Source organism: Dermacentor albipictus, chromosome 6 (assembly GCF_038994185.2).
Source record: "Dermacentor albipictus isolate Rhodes 1998 colony chromosome 6, USDA_Dalb.pri_finalv2, whole genome shotgun sequence".
NCBI lineage: Eukaryota > Metazoa > Arthropoda > Arachnida > Ixodida > Ixodidae > Dermacentor > Dermacentor albipictus.
Genome location: NC_091826.1, coordinates 129,319,550 through 129,339,352, shown reverse-complemented (window position 1 = coordinate 129,339,352; position 19,803 = coordinate 129,319,550). Strand labels below are relative to the sequence as shown.

Below are 19,803 nucleotides of genomic sequence, written 5' to 3'. Positions count from 1 at the left end.
CCTTAAGTATGAAACAGACTGTACACGCTTCTATTTGCCTTTATGAAGATCGGTACGCTTGATGATTATTTTTACGGCTGCAATGCGGCGAAAGGGAAGCGTCTGCTTATCCATGCAAGTGACGCTGAGCAGGTAATTGGAAAAGACATCGTATGTGCCGCCGGAAAAATCGTCGGCACGTACGATGCAGCACATACATTAAAATGTTTGCTACAAATCCGTGTTGTCTCTGATGGCGACAACGGACGTCCATCGACACTGTACGGAAATAAACAAAATATATCACTGCATAGCACAAGTACGACATGCGCACACAACTTTAACTAGTACGTCCCCTACAATATAGAATAGAGGCAGCAATGTAAATAGCTTGGCCATTTTTAACAGTGCTCAAGAGACGGAAGTTGAAAGTATTAGTAATCATTTCTGCTTCAGCAATATGCTGGCGCGACCAAGACGCGGGCGTGTATCGTCCGGTAACTGGATTGATCGGTGCAGTGGTGATGCAGGAATTTTCGGGCTAGCGCAAGTGCTGTCGTCTTCCTTGTCCGTCTCAATCCAGTGCCATGACCTGAATTGACGTGGGGGCAGCCGACAACAGCCCTCATCTGTATTGCGGTGATCCGCTCCCCTTCTACTGCTTTCGACTGGCACGCGCTACTGGAGGCACCCTGATCTACAAGCACCGGCTCTTCCCCTCCGCCTCGTCCGCGCCGTGCTCTCTGTGGTGCGATATGCCTGGACCTCTGCCGCGCCCTTTCATTCCTCCAAAGTTCCGGCCGGTCATTTTTCACTGCCTCCACGACATTGCTCGGCCTGGCACTCGTTACGCAGCGCTACGTGTGGCCTCGTGTCGATCTTCGCGCGTATCCTGTATTTGCATGTCAACCAACCAAGCAACACCATTGCACCACACGAACGGCTCCTGCCTTCCGACCAGCGCTCGACCATGCTCATATCGACATCGTTGGTCCGTTTTCCCTGTCGCGCGGCTACCGTTACTATAGGGGAGCGTTTCAAACGGTGGCCCGAGGCGGTTCCCATCGTCGACATCACCGCAGAAACAGTGGTACGCGCTTTCCTTTTAAAGCGAAAGTTTTACTGGCCGCGAACTTGCGATTTCGCCGTGGCCGTTGTCAGGATTGGGGGCTCAATCCCTTCGTCCGTGGTCCTTTGCCAAGATTGGAGTACGGCATGAATTCGAAGGTAGCTGGCCCATGCCGTCGTCCAACTTATTTACGCTGAGATCGTTGATGAAGTGAAGAACTGCTTCTCATCGAGAACGAGGAAAAAGGGGTTTATTTACAGAAAATTAACTCAGTCTAACATGACTGTTTGAGAAAAATAGTATTAGTCCAACAGGACTGCATGAGAGAAGTGAACCAGTCTAACATGACTGCTCAAGAGAAGTGCACCAGTCTAACATGACTGCTCAAGAGAAGTGTGTCCAACAATCGCACAACGACAGTTTTTATACACTCGATCCGCTGGTCCTACGACGCGGCGGCTGTTCGTTTACACACCACCAACTCGCAGCTGCTCTGAAGACCAGTTTTCAGACACAAAGGCACACACATTCCGAAGCCCAAGCGACGGCGTTGAAGGTGGTGCCGTTCCGGAAAATCGACGCCGCTCGAGGGACGCTCGTTGTTTTGCAACATGCGGAACCGTGAGAGCGCAAAAATAAGACGTTCCCGCGGTAGCTTCTTCAGGCGTGTCGGATCAGCGCCGCGTTGAGGAACTCTGGAATCATTGTCCCCACACCAAACTCGTCTTGTCACAATGTCGAAGCGGGCTGGAGGAAGGCGGCGGATTCCAGCGCAAAGGTCGCTTCTTTGAACGCCTCGCAGCTGCAGCGGCGGAGAGCGGGAGGTGCGCGTCTTGCACCCCTTGTCGTAATCGGGTGGCAAGGTGACAATCTTGTTGTGCAACCCGCCGTTCTTTACAGCGCCTCCATGGCCCCAAAAGTCTCGACTGTCTAGCGCTGACAACCGCTAGGCAGGAAGAGAACGGCTGCTGGTCAGGGGGGGATTGACGTCTTGGCTCGCAGCGACCACTTGTGCATTGATGTCACCGCCCCAAAACATCCAACAAGGACAGGCAACTGCAAAATGAACCCCACAACACGGCTCTGCGCCGAGATGACGTGCATTGGCTCTCACTTTAGACTCGCTAGGCTTCAAAAAAAACAACAACAACATAAGTGCAGAAACAAAAAAAATGCTGCATTTCACTATGCCAATTTCTGAAGCAAATTCCTGCTGACAAATTCAGCAATCATGGAGGGAATCCTGCTAAATGAGAGGGGATCTTCTTCGCTTAATAAAATTAACACTAGTAACCCTAAAATTTAGGCGGGACCCTCAAACGCAGAATTCAAATTAGCCTGCTCAAACCATCCGCATTGCTATGCAACTTTCCCTTCTTATATCTAACGGAGAAGTTGTACTCTTGGAGAGTGAGGCTCCATCGGAGCAAGCGGCCGTTTTTGTGTGACATTTGATTGAGCCACGTCAGAGGACAGTGGTCGGTCTCGAAGATGAACTTCGCTCCGTACAAATAACACGACAACTTCTGGGCGGCCCAAACCAAACAAGCGCATTCCTTCTCTGAAGCGCTGTAGGCTTCCTCTCTTACATTTAGTTTACGGCTGGCGTAGAGGATAGGATGCTCCTCGTTATCGTCGCCGACTTGACTAAGTACCACGCCCATACCTCTGTCGCTTGCGTCGCATTGAACTATGAATTCCTTTGTGTAGTCTGGCGCGCGAAGCACAGGGCGAGAAACCAATAGCGTTTTCAAACTTTGAAAAGCGTTCTCTTTGTCCTTATCCCAGTGTACGTTACTCGGTGCTCCCTTTCGGAGGGCGTCTGTTAATGGACTTGCCAATTGCGAGTAATTCGGAATGTACCGTTGATAGTACCCCACAAGTCCCAAAAATGAACGAACGTCCGTTTTCGTGCGCGGCTGAGAAAAATCTCCAATCGTAGCTATTTTCAGCTCAGCCGGTCGTCTCATGTCCTGACCGACAACATGGCCCAGATAGGTAACCTGCGAACAACCAAACCTACACTTTTCCGCTTTCATCGTTAAGCCGGCTTCCCTCAACCGTGAGAACACCTGTTTGAGGTGCGATACGTGTTGTTTCCAGCTGTCCGAAAAAATGGCCACATCATCAAGATAAGGTAAGGCGAACTCCTGCAAGTCCTTTAGGACAATATCCATTAACTTAGAGAAGCTAAACGGCGCGTTCTTCAGCCCGAAGCTGAGTGCGAGAGGGCGAAAAGTGCCTACAGGCGAGATGAATGCGGCATAGCGGCTGGCACTTTCGGAAAGGGGAACTTGCCAGTACCCCCGCACGAGATCTATAGTTGAAATGTATTTAGCAGCGCTAACTCTTTCAATTCGTTCCTCAATGTTGGGTATCGGGTACAGCTGATCCCTAGTGATCGCATTTAACTTCCTGTAGTCAACACACGGACGAGGGTCCTTGTTAGGGGTTTCTACGAGTATTAGCGGTGACGTGTAGTCACTCTCAGCGGGCTCAATAACTCCCAACTCTAGCATGCGCTGTATCTCTGCCTCCATAATCTCTCTCTGTCTTGGAGACACCCTGTAAGGTTTTGATCTTACTGGTTCGGTAGAGGTCAGCTCAATTTCATGCGTTATCAGTTCGGTTCTACCCGGCCGATCGCTGAATCTGTCGAGATATTCCCCTAACACCCCTTTTAGCTCATCTAGCTGCTCGGGTCTTAGAGCATGCGAGCTTACCGAGTGTTCTACTACTTCTTCTAGGCCGATTTCAGAGTTGGAGGTTGCCCTATCCTCCTTAAACTTGGTACCAATGCCATCCGGCTCTTTGACAGTATAGTTAACGACTCCGCTCCGCTCTACATACGGCTTCATCAAATTACAGTGATATATCCTCACTTCCTTCCTGCGACCGGGCATTCTCAAAGCATAGTTAGTTTCTGAAAGTTTGTGCAACACTTTAACGGGCCCGTCCCAGTGAACTTCAAGCTTGTTCTTTCTTGAAGGTTTGAGGATCATTGCCTGGTCTCCGGCGTTAAACGTACGAAGCCTCGCATTCCTGTCGTAATAGAATTTGGCGTTCTTTTGAGCTAGTGCCATGTTCTTTCCGACTAGTTCTTGGGTTGCGCTTAGCCGTTCCAGTAAATTTAGCACGTATTCAACCACGGTTGGACTCTCCCCTCTTTCCTCCCACATCTCTCTTAACATTCTCAGTGGAGAACGGAGTGTCCTCCCATACACTAGTTCTGCTGGTGAGAACCCTGTCGCTTCATGTGGAACCGTTCGCAAAGCAAACAAAGTTGCCGGCAGACAGTTCTCCCAGTCCTCCTTGTGCTCGTAACAGAGCGCACGCAAAACTCGCTTAAGCACCGAATGCCACCTCTCTACACTGTTTGACTGAGGGTGATAGACAGAACTGTGAATTAACTTTACCCCGCACTTTTGCAAGAATGTGGAAGTCAGTGCGCTCGTGAATACTGACCCTTGATCTGCCTGAATTTCGGCTGGAAACCCAACTCGTGCAAACACTGTCAAAAGCGCGTCTACTACTTCAGTGGAGCTGAGCTCTTTCAAAGGGATTGCTTCTGGAAACTTGGTAGCCGGACACAGCATGGTAAACAAGTACCTGTAGCCTGATTTTGTTTTTGGAAGAGGCCCTACCGTGTCTATTACAAGCCGTCTGAAAGGCTCTGTTATTAAGGGCACTACCTTCAGTGGAGCTTTCCAAGTCTCTCCTGGTTTACCAGAACGCTGGCAGGCGTCGCATGATCTTACAAAGTTTTCTACATCTTTGAAACAGCCAGGCCAGTAGTATTCCATAAGCAATCTTTCCTTTGATTTGTTTATGCCTAGGTGGCCGGACCACCCATTTCCATGACAAAGACTCAAAAGGTCCTCCCTATACTTAGTAGGTATGACTAACTGATCTAAAATCCTACCCTTTCGATCTCTGTAATGCCGATACAACAATCCTCCTTTCTCATGTATCGTTACGTTGCGCCTAGCAATGCCTTCTTTAGCTGTGTCCCGTAATTTAGCCAAGCTCTCATCATTCTTTTGCTCAGCTGCCAGTGACTCTCTATCCACGCGTAAGAGTTGATCAAAGTTCTTTGAGGCCGGTGATAATAACGACCCTGTCTCGCTTGGGAGCGCGTCTGCATGCTCTTCCTGTAGGCTAGAACTCTGACACTCTAGTGCTACGCTCTCATTGAGCTGGTCAACTGGCAGGCTCTCCTCAACTGTTCTTTTGTCCGTCGGGCCTAGCTCGGATTCGGGTATTGAAGCCATCCCCTTTTCTGCTTCAGCTGGAGGAGCTTGAGCATTTTCAGCCGAAAGCGCCGCGATCTTACGAGCTTGGCCTCTGGTCAATGCCTGTACTATGCCCTCTCCCAGTTTGAGCCCTCTGTCACGCAGTAACTGATTCGAACGATTCGAAAAGATGTAGGGATACTGCAGTGACAAAAATTTGGAAACTGCAGCCTCAGTTTCTAGCTCCCCGAATGGTCCACTGATTTTGACTTTGGCCATGGGCAGACACACGCTGTGTTCTTCTACAACCTGTTTTATCCATGCTACTTCTCCGGTGAAGTCCTCTACCATCACGTAAGACGGATGGACAATGTCCAGCGTGGCGGCACTGTCTCTTAGCACTCGGCATGGTTTTCCATTAACTTGCAGGTCGTGGAGATATGGACTTAAAAGTTCCATATTCTCATCCTTTTCCTCCACGTAGGAAAAAACTACGCTTGGCTTCTCGCAGTTTACAGCTATATGTCCCAGTTTGTGGCATTTGTAACAGCGAATTGGTCTAACAGATTCGAATTTTCTTTTCTGTTCTTTTTGTGTGGTTTCTCCGTTAACTTTCTCCTCGCTCTTTTCTGCGGGCTTTTCCGCCATGTCTACAGGCTCGGATCGTCTAGCTTGCGCACCCTTTTTGAACGGAAATGGCTTCCGCGGTCCATTTCGACCGTCCCAGTTTCCCTCCTCGGCGTTCAACTTTCTACGGGTTGCGTACTCTTCGGCTAATTCAGCCGCCCTTTCCACAGTGTTTACATTACCTCTATCTTGCACCCACAGTTTCACAGCTTGGGGAATGGTTTTGTAAAACTGCTCTAGACACATGCATTCAATGATCATGTCTCTGCTGTCGTACGCTTCCGCGCTTTTAAGCCACTCGACTAGGTTGGCCTTTAAGCTATATGCAAACTCCGGATAGCCCTCGCTATCTTTCTTGCCTGTGCTCCTAAACCTTTGCCGAAAAGCTTCGGCTGAAAGGCGGTATTTCTTCAGGAGACTAGCCTTAACTTTTGCATAATCATATGCATCCTGCACACTCAGTCTGGCGATTACTTCCGCCGCCTCACACGGCAACATAGACAGCAACCGCTGTGGCCATGTACTCGGACCGAAGTTCATCTTTTCGCAAGTCCTTTCAAAATTGCTTAGGAACAAGCCTATGTCGGTCCCGACCTCATATGGCTTTAATAGCCTGTCCATGCGGTACGATTCTGCCTCACTTGATCGACCCAGAGCTCCTTCACTTCCTTGAGACAACTCCAAACGTCTGTTTTCAAGTTCAAGTTGCATTTTTGTTATCTCGCGATCTTTATCGCGTTCCTCTCTCTCTCGTTTTTCTCTGTCTCGTTCTTCTCTTTCTTTTTCCCGTTTCTCTCTCTTTTTGAGAAGTTCCAATCCCATTTCAATATCTTGCTCACTGGCCTGATTGGAAATTAGCTCCAATAATTCCGATTTGAGCATTTCCTTGCGTACATCTAGGCCCAGTTCCTCACCAACAATCAACAACTCGTCTCTCAGCAGTGTCCTTAACTCCATGACTGCTGCTTTACTGCCTTGATTCTGCTCTCTAAATCTAGCTAGGAAAACACAACCTAGCTAACACACAACAATCTAGCTTCCCTACTGTTCTAAACAGAACAACCACAAAATGAAGCCTAGAGAGTCAAAGCAAAAACCAAGCACTCACCACAGATACAGCACCATGTCGCAAAGTCCATCTCACCGCTGTCAGCCAGTTGTCAGGATTGGGGGCTCAATCCCTTCGTCCGTGGTCCTTTGCCAAGATTGGAGTACGGCATGAATTCGAAGGTAGCTGGCCCATGCCGTCGTCCAACTGATTTACGCTGAGATCGTTGATGAAGTGAAGAACTGCTTCTCATCGAGAACGAGGAAAAAGGGGTTTATTTACAGAAAATTAACTCAGTCTAACATGACTGTTTGAGAAAAATAGTATTAGTCCAACAGGACTGCATGAGAGAAGTGAACCAGTCTAACATGACTGCTCAAGAGAAGTGCACCAGTCTAACATGACTGCTCAAGAGAAGTGTGTCCAACAATCGCACAACGACAGTTTTTATACACTCGATCCGCTGGTCCTACGACGCGGCGGCTGTTCGTTTACACACCACCAACTCGCAGCTGCTCTGAAGACCAGTTTTCAGACACAAAGGCACACACATTCCGAAGCCCAAGCGACGGCGTTGAAGGTGGTGCCGTTCCGGAAAATCGACGCCGCTCGAGGGACGCTCGTTGTTTTGCAACATGCGGAACCGTGAGAGCGCAAAAATAAGACGTTCCCGCGGTAGCTTCTTCAGGCGTGTCGGATCAGCGCCGCGTTGAGGAACTCTGGAATCATTGTCCCCACACCAAACTCGTCTTGTCACAATGTCGAAGCGGGCTGGAGGAAGGCGGCGGATTCCAGCGCAAAGGTCGCTTCTTTGAACGCCTCGCAGCTGCAGCGGCGGAGAGCGGGAGGTGCGCGTCTTGCACCCCTTGTCGTAATCGGGTGGCAAGGTGACAATCTTGTTGTGCAACCCGCCGTTCTTTACACCGTGCTCCGAGGAGGCACATGACGTCACACGCGTTCCTCGTCGTTGCGTTCGCCTCCGCTCGCTTCCCCAGCTGCGTCGCATGCCTGATAACATGTCGGAGGATTGAAAAGGACAGCTCGCGTGCGCCGCAACCACAGTTGAGGCGGCAATATGGACGGCGACAATTCTGATAAGCAGAAGGAAGCCTGGAATCAACATCGGAACCAGATGAAGAAGAAACGAATCGCTCAGGAAACAGACGAACAGCGCACCGAACGACTGGCTAAACGCCGCAACATAGCTAGACAACCAGACTAACCTGACTGGCAATCAAGATTAACCAAGGCTAACCATGCTATGCCTTAGCTTTCGCTGCGTATAGGCCTTTTCCTCGGGCGAGGAGGATAGGGCGCGCGGGGAGCCTTTCCTCCTCTCTGGCTTGGGCGATCCGGCGCGGCGCTGCTTGGAAGTTTTGCTGCCGCGTGCTGACAATTTCGAGATGTTTTAAATCGTACTTTGTGAAATTTACGCAATGTCCGTTCTTATAAGGTCGTCAGGGAAGCCTTTCGGTGTATCGGTAACTACAGTAGGCGGAAATATGTCTTGGGGGCGCAAAAATGTGACGCGCTTTATCAGCCGCGGTGTGTGTACATGCTGTGAACTATTTTGCTTATATCGGTTTTAATTCAACAAAGAAAACCGTTGTCTCCGTATTACCAGCATTAAATGATAAATCAGTCTGATCGCTTGGCGTAGGGAGTAAAACAAAGCATAAGAGCGCATGCTCGTGCACGGCCAACATCTAAGCGGCAGATGCTATCAAATATTTGTGATGCACCGGCATCCTTATTGCGCATTTTAAGTCTAGTGGGCTTGAAATTACTATATGTCTACGCTAGCCTTCCTGCACGAGGCCGATGGCCCTGCTCAACACAGCGATCACTGCAGTTGGTGAACCAGCACGACACAAATGTAAGCTGTGCGCTTCGGCATTGCCTTTCTGGCCTGTATACAACCATAATATATGAAAGGGATCGCATAAAAAGAATGCGACGGCTATTTTGAGGACAATATTTCCGTAATACGTGTGACTGCGTCGTAGAGAACGGAACGAACACAACAGAAAAAGAAATTCGGTTATCATCCTCTTTCTCGAAAAAGCAAGAGAAAACGGGCTAACGCCGCAATAAGACCTCGCATAGTCACGCCGCACAACGCTTATACACATATACACATATAACCGCTGATGCCGTATGCTTGGACCAAGCGCTATTTAGAACAAAAATATCAGTAATCCAACACCTACCACGGCTTAGGACGCTCGCGCAGTTCGTAAACGGTCGCTTTACTGGACAAGCTTAATTCAGACTGTAAGGTATGCTGCTATTATACTAGCCAGAACTATTTTATTCAAGGGCGGAAAGCTCATCCATCGAACCAAGTAGTCACGCAATGTAACCTGCAGCGAACAATTTGAACGCTTGTTAAAGTATAACGTCACAGTTTTGAACGTAGCATAACGGTACCCATGCTGTTACGATCGTCGCGTATGTTTTATGGCTCCTAAACCGCAGCTTAGAAATAAAGGGTGATATTGCAATAAGGTCACATTGGTGAATGAAACATACAGAAATACGCAGTTGATCTCCGAGGCTGACTGTAGGCTCAAATATGCGCGCACACATCGCGCTGCGTGTTCCGTCCACCTCAACGCCAGCAGAAACCCCGGCCATGACGCCTTAAACTACTCCAGCACGTCTCACAGAACCGTTTACCACGTAGAAGACGCACGTCACACTAAACAGACCGCACGACCGCGAAAACAAACGCCAGAACCTACTGCCCAGCGCATACCTGCCATGCTAAACACCGCTTTCACCCAAGCCAGTATGGCGCTGCTCATAGGCGGCGCCACTGCGTTCATAATATGGCGGCGCCTACGAAAAAACGGTGGATATCGTGGCATAGCCGAGCTAAGCCACTGCCAGTTTTCTTTTGTTTTCACGGGTTTCGCGTTTCGACTGCCGTCCATTTTAACCACTGGCCGTGGACGCCTGTTTGAATCTGCATTAGTTTCTGCACTTGCCCGCATTCTAGGTTGGAAGCACTGCCACACTACTGCTTACCATCCGTCGGCTAGCGGAGTGGTCGATCGTCTTTATCCGCAGCTCAGAGGGCCCTTACAGCATGCCGTGATCGTGAGGACTGGACCGACTGCTTGGCGTTCGTAATTCTTGGCCATCGGGCTGTCCTCCGTCGCGACCTTGGCTGCTCTACTGCCGAATTGGTTCATGGCGGCCCTCTACATCTTCCCGGCGACCTTTTCACCATAGAAATGACAGCTCCTCAGCATCAACCCTATCTTCAACGCCTCCACGACTGCTTACGCGATCTCCAGCCCAACCAACCTAGCTCAATCAAACAACGCATATACGAACACCCGAACTTCGCGACCACTGTTGTTACTTCGGGGTGGAGGACCAAAGTCGGACTGTTTCCGCAGACGAAGAAGAAACGAAAAACTTTATAAAATATTTACAGATAGTGGATGATAGCGCAACAGACCGACTGGGCGGCTAGAAGCGACACACAATGGGCCGGTTCCCCTTTGCGGACTCCTAGTCGGCAGGAACCAGTCGGGGCAGATGCTGACACCACTCGCGTCGAATTCTTGATTCGTCGCGGAGATGGCTAGCTGCTTCTAGAAGTCCCCCTCATCGAATTCTTGATTCGTCGCGAAGTGGGAGCCCCCGTCGCCTCGATGATAGGCACGTAGTATGGTAGCTCCCGTCGCCTCGATGATAGGCACGTGGTATGGCACAACAGCACCCCCGCCGCCAGATAATACATCCAGAAGTCTAGCTGTTCGACGCGGCTCGACGTGTGCAATGCGCTGATTGAGTGACGTCCTTGATGGGGTTAAGGAAATGGCTTTGCCACCCTTTCCTCCGCTGGTCTTTCCTTTGCTTGGATCGGAGAAAGCTCACGGAGTGACCGAAAATCAAAGCCAAGCACTTCCGTGAAAGTGAGCACCCTCCGAATGCTCTCCACAAGGCCAGACCAAACTCCATGAAAACAAGCGCTCTAACCCCTCTGTGCTCTCAACAGCCCCATTACGGTTGTTGTACTCAACAAGAAACGCGCACCCGATAAAGAGCCCGGGATACAGACCTCTACAAATAGTGCTCTCAAAGGAGACACATTCAAACAGAATAACAGCTAAAGAACAGTTAGCAAAGCAATTCCTAACAGACATTCGGGAAGGCAATCACAGCTGAGGCGATCGAAGAAAGTTTATGTTTTGCCCTGTCTCGCTCCGAGTGAAATTCTGTCACTTGTCGTTGGATTTACCAACTCGCTGACATGCGTCGCATGACTGAACAAGCGTTTCAAGCTCTTTCCAGCATCTTGACCAATCTTGCGCTAGCCTAGCCTTTGTCTTCTTGATACAGAGGTGACCCACCCAAGCATTCCCATGAGCTAACTCTAATAGCTGTATTCGGTACTTTTCTGGCACGAGTAGTTGGTTGTATGTCCGGCCCTTGAAATCCTGATATCTCCGGTACTTGAGACCTGACCTAGTGAAGAACGAGTGCCTCCCGGTGAACCCTATTAAGCTGGTCCCAGCAAAAGGATGCGGGACTAAGCAGTGAACCTTCCACTTCAGCCCTAGGTGCCCCATTTTCCTGAGTCTCGAAAGGCTCCTCACCCACTGTCACTGATTCGGTAATTGACCCGTCACAAGTCTGAGCCCTCTGCTTTTCTTTAGCCGTATCTCCCGGCCTAGGCTGCCGCTGTGAGGACGGTACATTGTCAGTTTTCTCGTTTGAAGATCAGCTCTCAAGCCTCTTTGAGCGGGCGCGTGACCGCGTTCGCGTAAATTCCGTGCTAGCGAGACTGGTAGAGAACGACCGGCCCTCCTTATCTAAAAGCTGCTCCGATTTGCTCGAAAAAAAGATATGCAAAGTGCTCGGGTAAACTTGGACTCACGGCTGCCTCCATTTGCAACCTTCCAGAAGCACCCTCGAGGTTTACCCTGGCAAGTGGCAAGCACGCACTCTGCTCTTCTGCGACTTGTCTGATCCAGGCGCATTCCCCTGTATAGTACCCGGGAGAAACACAGGACGAGTAACATCCATGGTGGCGGTGGAATCGCGTAGTGCCCTGCACATTTTCCCGTTTACCACGACATTCTGCATATATGGCTCGAGCAGCCTCAGATTTTCGTCTGACTGACTAATGCTGGCGAACGCGATTTGCTCCTTGCAATTTGAGGAAATATGGCCTTCCTTGTTGCAACGGAAGCAGATAATTGGTCTCCGGGCCTCGAACGCGGGCTCTACGTCTGCCTTAGCTTTAGCGGCCCAAGAAGACTGGGCTGTCTCTGCTAGCCCTTCCCTCGCCACCTCAGCCTTAGTCAATACTCCTTTGCTGAATTTGTCGCTCGTGGATGATTTCTTATTCAGCAAAATTGAGCTGAGAGGGGGAAACCGCTTTACAAAATAGTCCTTTTTTTTCTAGCCTATCTTCCTGAATAGGTTTTTCTTGGAAGATTCGGCGCGTGTAATATTCCTCCGCGAGCTGCGCTGCCTTCTCTAGGTCTACATCTGGGAGCTTGTCCTGCAGCCAATGTCTAATTTCTTCAGGAAGAACTCGATAAAACTGCTCCAGTGCTATGCATTCAAGCATCTTATCGTGGTTGCCGTACACTTCTGCGCTTTTGAACCACTCTTTAAAGTTAGACTTTAACTCGTACGCGAACTAAGTGTGCGACTCGCTGCCCCTTTTTGCCTGTCTAAACCGCTGTCGAAATGCCTTGGCCGAGAGGCGGTATTTGCGAAGAAGCACGGCTTTTACCTTTCCATAGTTCTCGTAATCTTCTTTAGACAAGCGTGCGAGAACTTCCGCGGCCTCCTGGGTTAACTGAAAGACGTTTTTGAGACCAAAGCCTTTTGCCCAGCCCTATCGTTTCACATGTACTTTCGAAATTCACAAGATAAAGTGCGATATCACCGCCTATCCTGTACGGTAGCATCAGGCCCTGTATTCTCAGTTTAGGCGTATCGTCTCCAACGTCAAGGGGATTGAACGCGCCGAGCTGATTCGACTTAGCTCTATTTCTAGTTCTCTCACTTTAAGAGCATTATCTCACTCTTCGTGCCTTTTCTTCTCCTCTGCCCCCTCGCGCTTTTTTTTTTTTCTCTGCCTCGTCGCGCATTTTTTTCTGCTTATCTTCTCAAGAATTTCTCCCCAAACCTCTTCGACTTCCTCCTCAGTTACCTTTGTGCCCTCATAACGTCCAGAATGGCTTTCTTTCACCTTGCCGCGGTAACCGAAATGCCCATCTCCTGACAAACATTAAGGTTCTGTATCCTGAGCTTCTCCATGGCGATCTGACGGCGCGTCTCCCGTTTTGCCCCAAAATTAGCTTTGCTCCCGAAGCCGGAAATCTATGCAAGGCCTGAAGCAAACTAAGACAACACCACTACAACCCTTCCAGAATAATTAAGCAATTGTCCTTAGCATTTACGTGTGCGACAAAGGTCTGGCGATGTGAAAGGCAAACGTCGGGCATTCGCCCCTACAAAGTAGCTGACGCCGGTCGACTTCGTGGCTGCCGTTGAGCGGTGTAGCGGGCGTTATCTCACTTCGAATCCCAAAGCTTGCCATCTGCTGTTGTGACTTCGGGGTGGAGCACGAAAGACAAACTCTTTCCGAAGACGAAAAAGAAACGAAAAACTTTATAAAACATTTACATATAGTGAGTGATAGCGTGCATGTAGCTGTAAGAGCGCAACAGGCCGACTGGGCGGCTGGAAGCGACTCTCTCCTTCACAATGGGCCGGTTCTCCCTTAAGTCCCCTTTGGCGACTCCTCGTCGGCAGGAATGAGTCGAGGTAGGTGTTGAGGTCACTCGCGTCGAATTTTTTATTCGTCGCGGAGATGGCTGGGTGCTACTTGAAGTACTCCTCGTTGAGTTCTTGATTCGTCGCGGAGAAGTGGGAGCTCCCGTCGCCTCGATGATATCCACGTATTATGGCAGCTCCCATCGCCTCGATGACAGGCCCGTGGTAGGGCACAACACCACAACATATGTTTTTCTTAGGCGAGACGGTATCCGGGCACCTATTACGCCGTCCTACGACGGGCCCTTTCTGGCTCTGCGCCATTACGCCAAGTCTTGTCATTGCGCAGCACAGACCGCCTCAAGCCGGCCTACGTGGAGACACCGATCACTCATGTGCATCCCTGGAAAACGGATTCCTCAGAGCATTTGCTTCTCTTACAAGCTCATCGTGCCCACTTCACGTCTGCGGTCTAGCTGGGCGGTCCTGTGGCGCCCGCACCTGCAATGATGTCAGGTGACGCCCACAGCTGGAACAACAAAGGAAATAAAGATGGTAGTAAGGCGTAGGGCCCCAGTGATGAGCGATTCAGCTTATGTGTCGGTCGTTCTTACTTTCGCGCTTCACATACTGATCGTAAAACTTTTAGATTTAGGAGTAAACCTCAAAATTGTGGGATGCATAAATACGTACCTGTCTAACAGAACACAAATTCCTGGAAGTGAATCAAATGTTATGGGGGTAACTTCAGGCGTCCCTCAGGGCTCCGTACTTGGGCCAGTTCTTTTTTTTTTTTTGCTACATAAATGATGTTGCAGACGCGATTCCTCCAACGTTTACAGTACGTTTATATGCAGATGATTTTTACTCAGATCTAAACTGCTACCCGGACCAAATCGCACTAAATTCCGTGCTGCAGGTCGTTGGAACCTGGTGCGTGAAAAATAAAACAAAAATGAACTTTAGCAAGACATCATACATACGGTTGACCGTGACAACTACAAACGTTTTAGAATTTGAATATGATATGGACGGACACCATCTAACATAATCTAACTCTTTTAAATGTCTCCGCCTAACAGTGTCCGCTAAACTGGTCTAAACAGGTCTAAACTGCATAAAACGCATTGTTGACATTTGCTGAAAAGCTGAGGGAAAATTCTGGTTTCCCAGAAGCAAGTTAAAGCCTCCTACTCTGAAGGCAAAGTTAACCGCGTATGTAATCTTTGAGCGCCCCTCATTAGATTATGTGAGCACTATATGGGAGCTCCACCAAAAATGTCTTAAAATTATGCGGTTTTACGTGCGAAAACCACTTTCTGATTATGAGGCACGCCGTAGTGGGGGACTCCGCAAATTTCGACCACCTGGGGTTCTTTAACGTGCACCTAAATCTAAGTAAACGGGTGTTTTCGCATTTCGCCTCCATAGAAATGCGGCCGCCGTGGCCGGGATTCAATCCCGCGACCTCGTGCTTAGCAGCCCAACACCATAGCCACTAAGCAACCACAGCTGGTGTAAAAATGTCTTACATACAATTTGGAAAAAGTCCAGAGAAGAGCGGCTGGACCGTATTGTCGATATACAACAAACACAGAGATTCTGTCATCAATATGATTATCGTGAACTTGTTGAGCGTAGAAGAATTACGAGACTAAAATTCTTGTATTAGTACGTGCACCGTAATTGGTTTAATGGCGACTTTTACTGTAAGCTACGTTCCTCTCGCACCGTCAAATAAGCTCCTGTAAAGCACAATTTCAACCAATAACAGCGCGAAAAAATTGCTTTAAATATTCAGTACTTCGTAAAACAATAGAAGAATGAACTTCCCTGCACCCAAAGTCCTTTAATCTCATGAAAACAATTTCAGAAGTCACTTTTATCTCATTTCTGCTGCGGCAAATAAAGTCGCATGGATGCCTCATACTACTGATTTAGAACAGCTTGCGGCACTGTTTCTTTCGTTTTTCATTATTTTCCAAGCACCATATTTTTGAATGCTTAGCCAAATTTTTTTAAATTTTTTCATCTTTTTTTTCTTCTTTCTTCTTTTCTTTTCTCTCTTTTATGTCACATGTGATTTACTTTGTGTTTAATAAACTGCCTTGTACTATATCATGCGCTGTAAATTTATTTGCACATTTAAATCTGTTTGTGATTCCTATTTACTGTTCGGCTAACACCTTATTCGTGTATTGTGTTATGTAGCTTGTGTTTAGTTACATGCCCTGTAACGGCCCTCGGGTCAACTGTATTCATAAATAAATATAAATAAATAAATGTTAGAAACAGCACACGGTACTCAGCGTCGTCGTCCTCTGTTTTGCATGAAGCCCAATTCCTTATTCGCGTTTCTCTCTTGCGCCCATCGCTCATAAATATGTCTAAAAACCACTGGCACTTCTAGAAAGTTATTCACTTAAAGGAATTAGTTACTTAATATTGTTACTGCAGGGAGGATATTTAGGAAGCCATTTGTAGCTGGTTTGCGTAAATCCGCAGAAAACAGAATCGGAACCAGAACGTGTGTAGCGGCAGCATGTCCTTTTCAGACGCAAATTAAATGTGATTAATTAATTAAAAGCATGCGAGCACTATTTTGAGCCAACCACACTTCATATAATTTATCTTCAAAAGGTAGGAAAACATTTTTTTTTCATTGTTTTCTGAGAGGCTGCATGCTGCTTGTAACTTGTCCAATCCATGGATATATATCAACTCGCTCAACTTTCGATGGCTTTTCCGCGTTAGTTATCACTTGGGCCCATTATTATGTTACGTGGTGGGCGTCGCAATGACCCTATGTCCTCTACCCACCTCTCCTTCAGGCTTCTCGCTAGGTACGCAAGTCGACACCGTAGAGCACCACTTACACTAATGCAAAAGAAAGACCACCTGCAGGGACTCCTCCACTGTGTGTACCCTTAGTCCCTTGTATAGCAACAACGCGTTGAACATTATCAACTAACATAAGTCAAGAAAGAAAAACAGCCGCCACAGAATGGTTGATCAATTATAAGTGTATTTAGTTTTCAATTCCCTTATTATTCTTACATTTAAATTATTAGAAACATTTAATTTCCCCTGTGGCATCATAGTGGTTGTAAATAAATGAATAGCCTCAAGACGGAACACATTCTGAGCGACAATGTAAAACAAAAATTGAAACCTTGCTCGAGACACAATGAAATGTTTCGTTTTTTGCTGCCAACATAGGGCTCTATCTTAAAGGGCCCTCACGAGGTTTGGGCTTTGCAGACAGACAAGCATGGTAAGTAGATCGCGTTACGGCGACGGTGTCGGACAAACCTCTACACGGTGCGAAAATAGCTGGAAATTCAAGCGAAAGTCACGTCTTCTCTCGAAATAGCCCCGTTTCCAGCTGGAGAACTGCAGAACCGTAAGGTGCATTACTGCCCGCAACTTGGACGATTACGGCACGTGACTATGGTAAATCGTCCGATGTAGAACGCACAAAAGCGCTTCTTGAAGTGCCCACTGCACTGAAAAAAAAAATCAAATAACAATAGGGGGTGTGGTTGGTGGCGTGGCGCAGTCCCTCGGTACAACTGTGGCGCCTTGAGGCTATGCGAGATGTTGGCAGTGAAGCGTGGCAGCGCAATATTCGTTTTGTGTCCTCCAATATTTGGCTACATTGAAAAAAATCAAGGTGTCCTTCGACTCTGTGAAAGACGACCAGCGAAGCTGTCTATGTGGGCCCCTTAAGGGTGAACTGCACCTCCGGTGCGGGTCAGACCGGCATTGCACGATCTTCGGGATCGGCCCACATATGGGGAGTGCCTAGCGCCTGCTTCACCTTCGCCGCGAGTCGGGCCGGCATGGCACTATCTTCGGTATCGGCCCACGTATGGGGAGTGCTTAGCGCCTGCTTCAGCTTCGCCGCGAGTCGGGCCGGCATTGCACTATCTTCGGGAACGGCCCAAGTATGGGGAGTGCTTAACGCCTGCTTCACTTTCGCCGCGGGTCAGGTCGGTATCGCCTAACTTCGGGATCGGCCCACGTATGGGGAGTGCTTAGCGCCTGCTTCAGCTTCGCCGCGAGTCGGGCCGGCATTGCACTATCTTCGCGATCGGCCCAAGTATGGGGAGTGCTTAAAGCCTGCTTCACCTTCGCCGCGGATCGGCCCGGCATCGCACTATCTTCGAGATCGGCCCACGTATGGGGAGTTTTTTACTTACCAAAACAACACAAAAATTTGCTTGGACGGTAGAGGTATACAGCTTCGCTGTAACATTCTAGTCGTAAACCGCTATCTGCATGGCATCTTATACGTTCCTATTTAAAACCACCAACAGAGCCTGGAATGAGGCCCTTTAATATCTTTTGTAGATGTTGCTGTTGCGCTCTCACCTTGAATTGCTTCTTGAGGTTCCATAAGTTTGTGCAAAAGCTTTGACTTATGCACTGGACGATGCGTATCCTATAGCATCACAATAAACAGTGCCATTCAGAAGAAGAAAGTTCCTCCACCAACCAGGCAAGAAGAGAAGCCCTTTGTAAAATAAAGTACGCTACTCACAGACATGGCTGTCTTAAAGTGCAGCGACTTGCCCCTTTTAGTGGCTCTGGAAACAATTACAACACCAGCCACTCACAATAACATAAGCACAACTGCATGGCAAAGACCACTCAATACCAGGTGTGTTACAAAAACATGTATGTGTTTGTCTAAGGGGTTAAAATGTGTAGTAAATCGTTAAAAATTTCAGCCAGCAAATAAAACGGAATGCCCATAACAACAATGCAGTGGGCGCGCCGATCATCTGTGGTGGGCAGCGAAGTGATATTAAATGCGTAGTATGGATGTAGTGCAAAAGTCAAGTTTTTTATTTTCCCAACTAAAAATAGATTTCAGCATTGCCATTTGTTGGGCGTGTTGGTAAACTGACTTGGAAAGCATATTTAGCGGCAGCGAACAAGGACAGAAGGGAGACGACACCGCAATGCGCTATAAAGACATACATCGTTACGATTTCAACATACTCTAATGCTGTCTTGAGAAAGCACAAACGAATGCTGGGTATCAAGAAAAGAACACAAAGAAGTTTTGCACCTGGTGTCCATAAGATTCTCTACTCAACTTTATTCTGCTTTACTCTATCTACACTCTAAAAATGTTTGCACCTTTTGGTGTGTATTTACGTCGCACAACAATAATCGTCATCTGCCTTGCTTGCATTTATTTTCTTGAAAACGCCGCGCCCGCTACTGTCCAGCCGGCAATACTATGTGATGGTGATAACGCTGTTAGGATCGGCCTGCAGCTAATTCAGCCCGCTGCAGGTGCGTTGATCGATCCGGGGTGGAGGCACCCTTCAGAGAACCGGCGAGGACAGCGCTAACCAACCGTGAACTCCCTTTAGAGAACTGCGGACTACGTCCGCTCTGGAATTTAGAGGCGCCGGCTGGGGTCGGGCGTGACCACCTGGCTACGGGGACGCAAGACAGTGGATACCACGACGACTGCGCTGCAAAGGTCGTCGGCCCTCTGAGGGGGCACTGAAACCTGTGCGGCATGTGTGTGTGTAAACCCCCTACCCCCTTCTCTCAAAGGCGACCACGACGACTTTCTACGAATTGACTGGTCAAACGTTTGCCGCACCTAGGGATCTAGAGAACACGAAGTGGATATAACGAGCTGTTGTTGGCGGCTAGAGTGTGCTCGTCGTCGTGCTCTGTGCTCGTTGTTGTGCTCGAAATGGACTCGTGAGCTTTGTGCGTGTTTGCTGTATGCTTCGTCTTGCGGTCTCCATTTGGGAGTCACGCTAGACTGTGTAGATGTATCCCATGTTCAACCGTACATAATGTAAATAAATCCAGTTCGCCTAGTCCTGTCGCCCCAAGTTCCTCCGATCGTCCTACAAGCCCGACTCCAAATCTTATAACGCGCATTCCGTTCGTTATTGGGAAGTACCGGGCTCGCAGCGTTAAAGAAAGGAAATGCGGAAAAGACAGATGACGTTTATCGTTGTGAGGCATGATACAACTCAAAGGGTGTATACTTTTCTTAGAGTGTACTTACTTACGATACCCTCAACATGAGTGAGTGGAACAAGCTAGATAATATGTTGTGT

The 19,803-nt window shown here is 48.5% G+C and overlaps 1 protein-coding gene across 9 annotated transcripts in view; it reads right to left on the bottom strand.

Moving 5' to 3' along the window:
- The window catches only part of Cadps (calcium-dependent secretion activator 1), a 450,894-nt gene that overhangs the window by 13,078 nt on the left and 418,013 nt on the right, over positions 1-19,803 (bottom strand). The window contains exons 30-31 of one of the 9 annotated variants that reach the window (XM_065428684.2): positions 18,249-18,294; positions 13,583-14,234 (exon numbers count right to left, since the gene is read on the bottom strand). The exons of 6 other annotated variants lie outside the window; for them this stretch is intronic. In XM_065428684.2, the coding sequence (XP_065284756.1) occupies positions 14,178-14,234; positions 18,249-18,294 (103 nt within the window). In that variant the 3' untranslated portion in view covers positions 13,583-14,177. Of the gene's footprint in view, positions 1-13,582; positions 14,235-18,248; positions 18,295-19,803 lie in introns of those variants that run through there. 2 more of the 9 variants (XM_065428686.2, XM_065428687.2) reach the window with 2 other exon arrangements.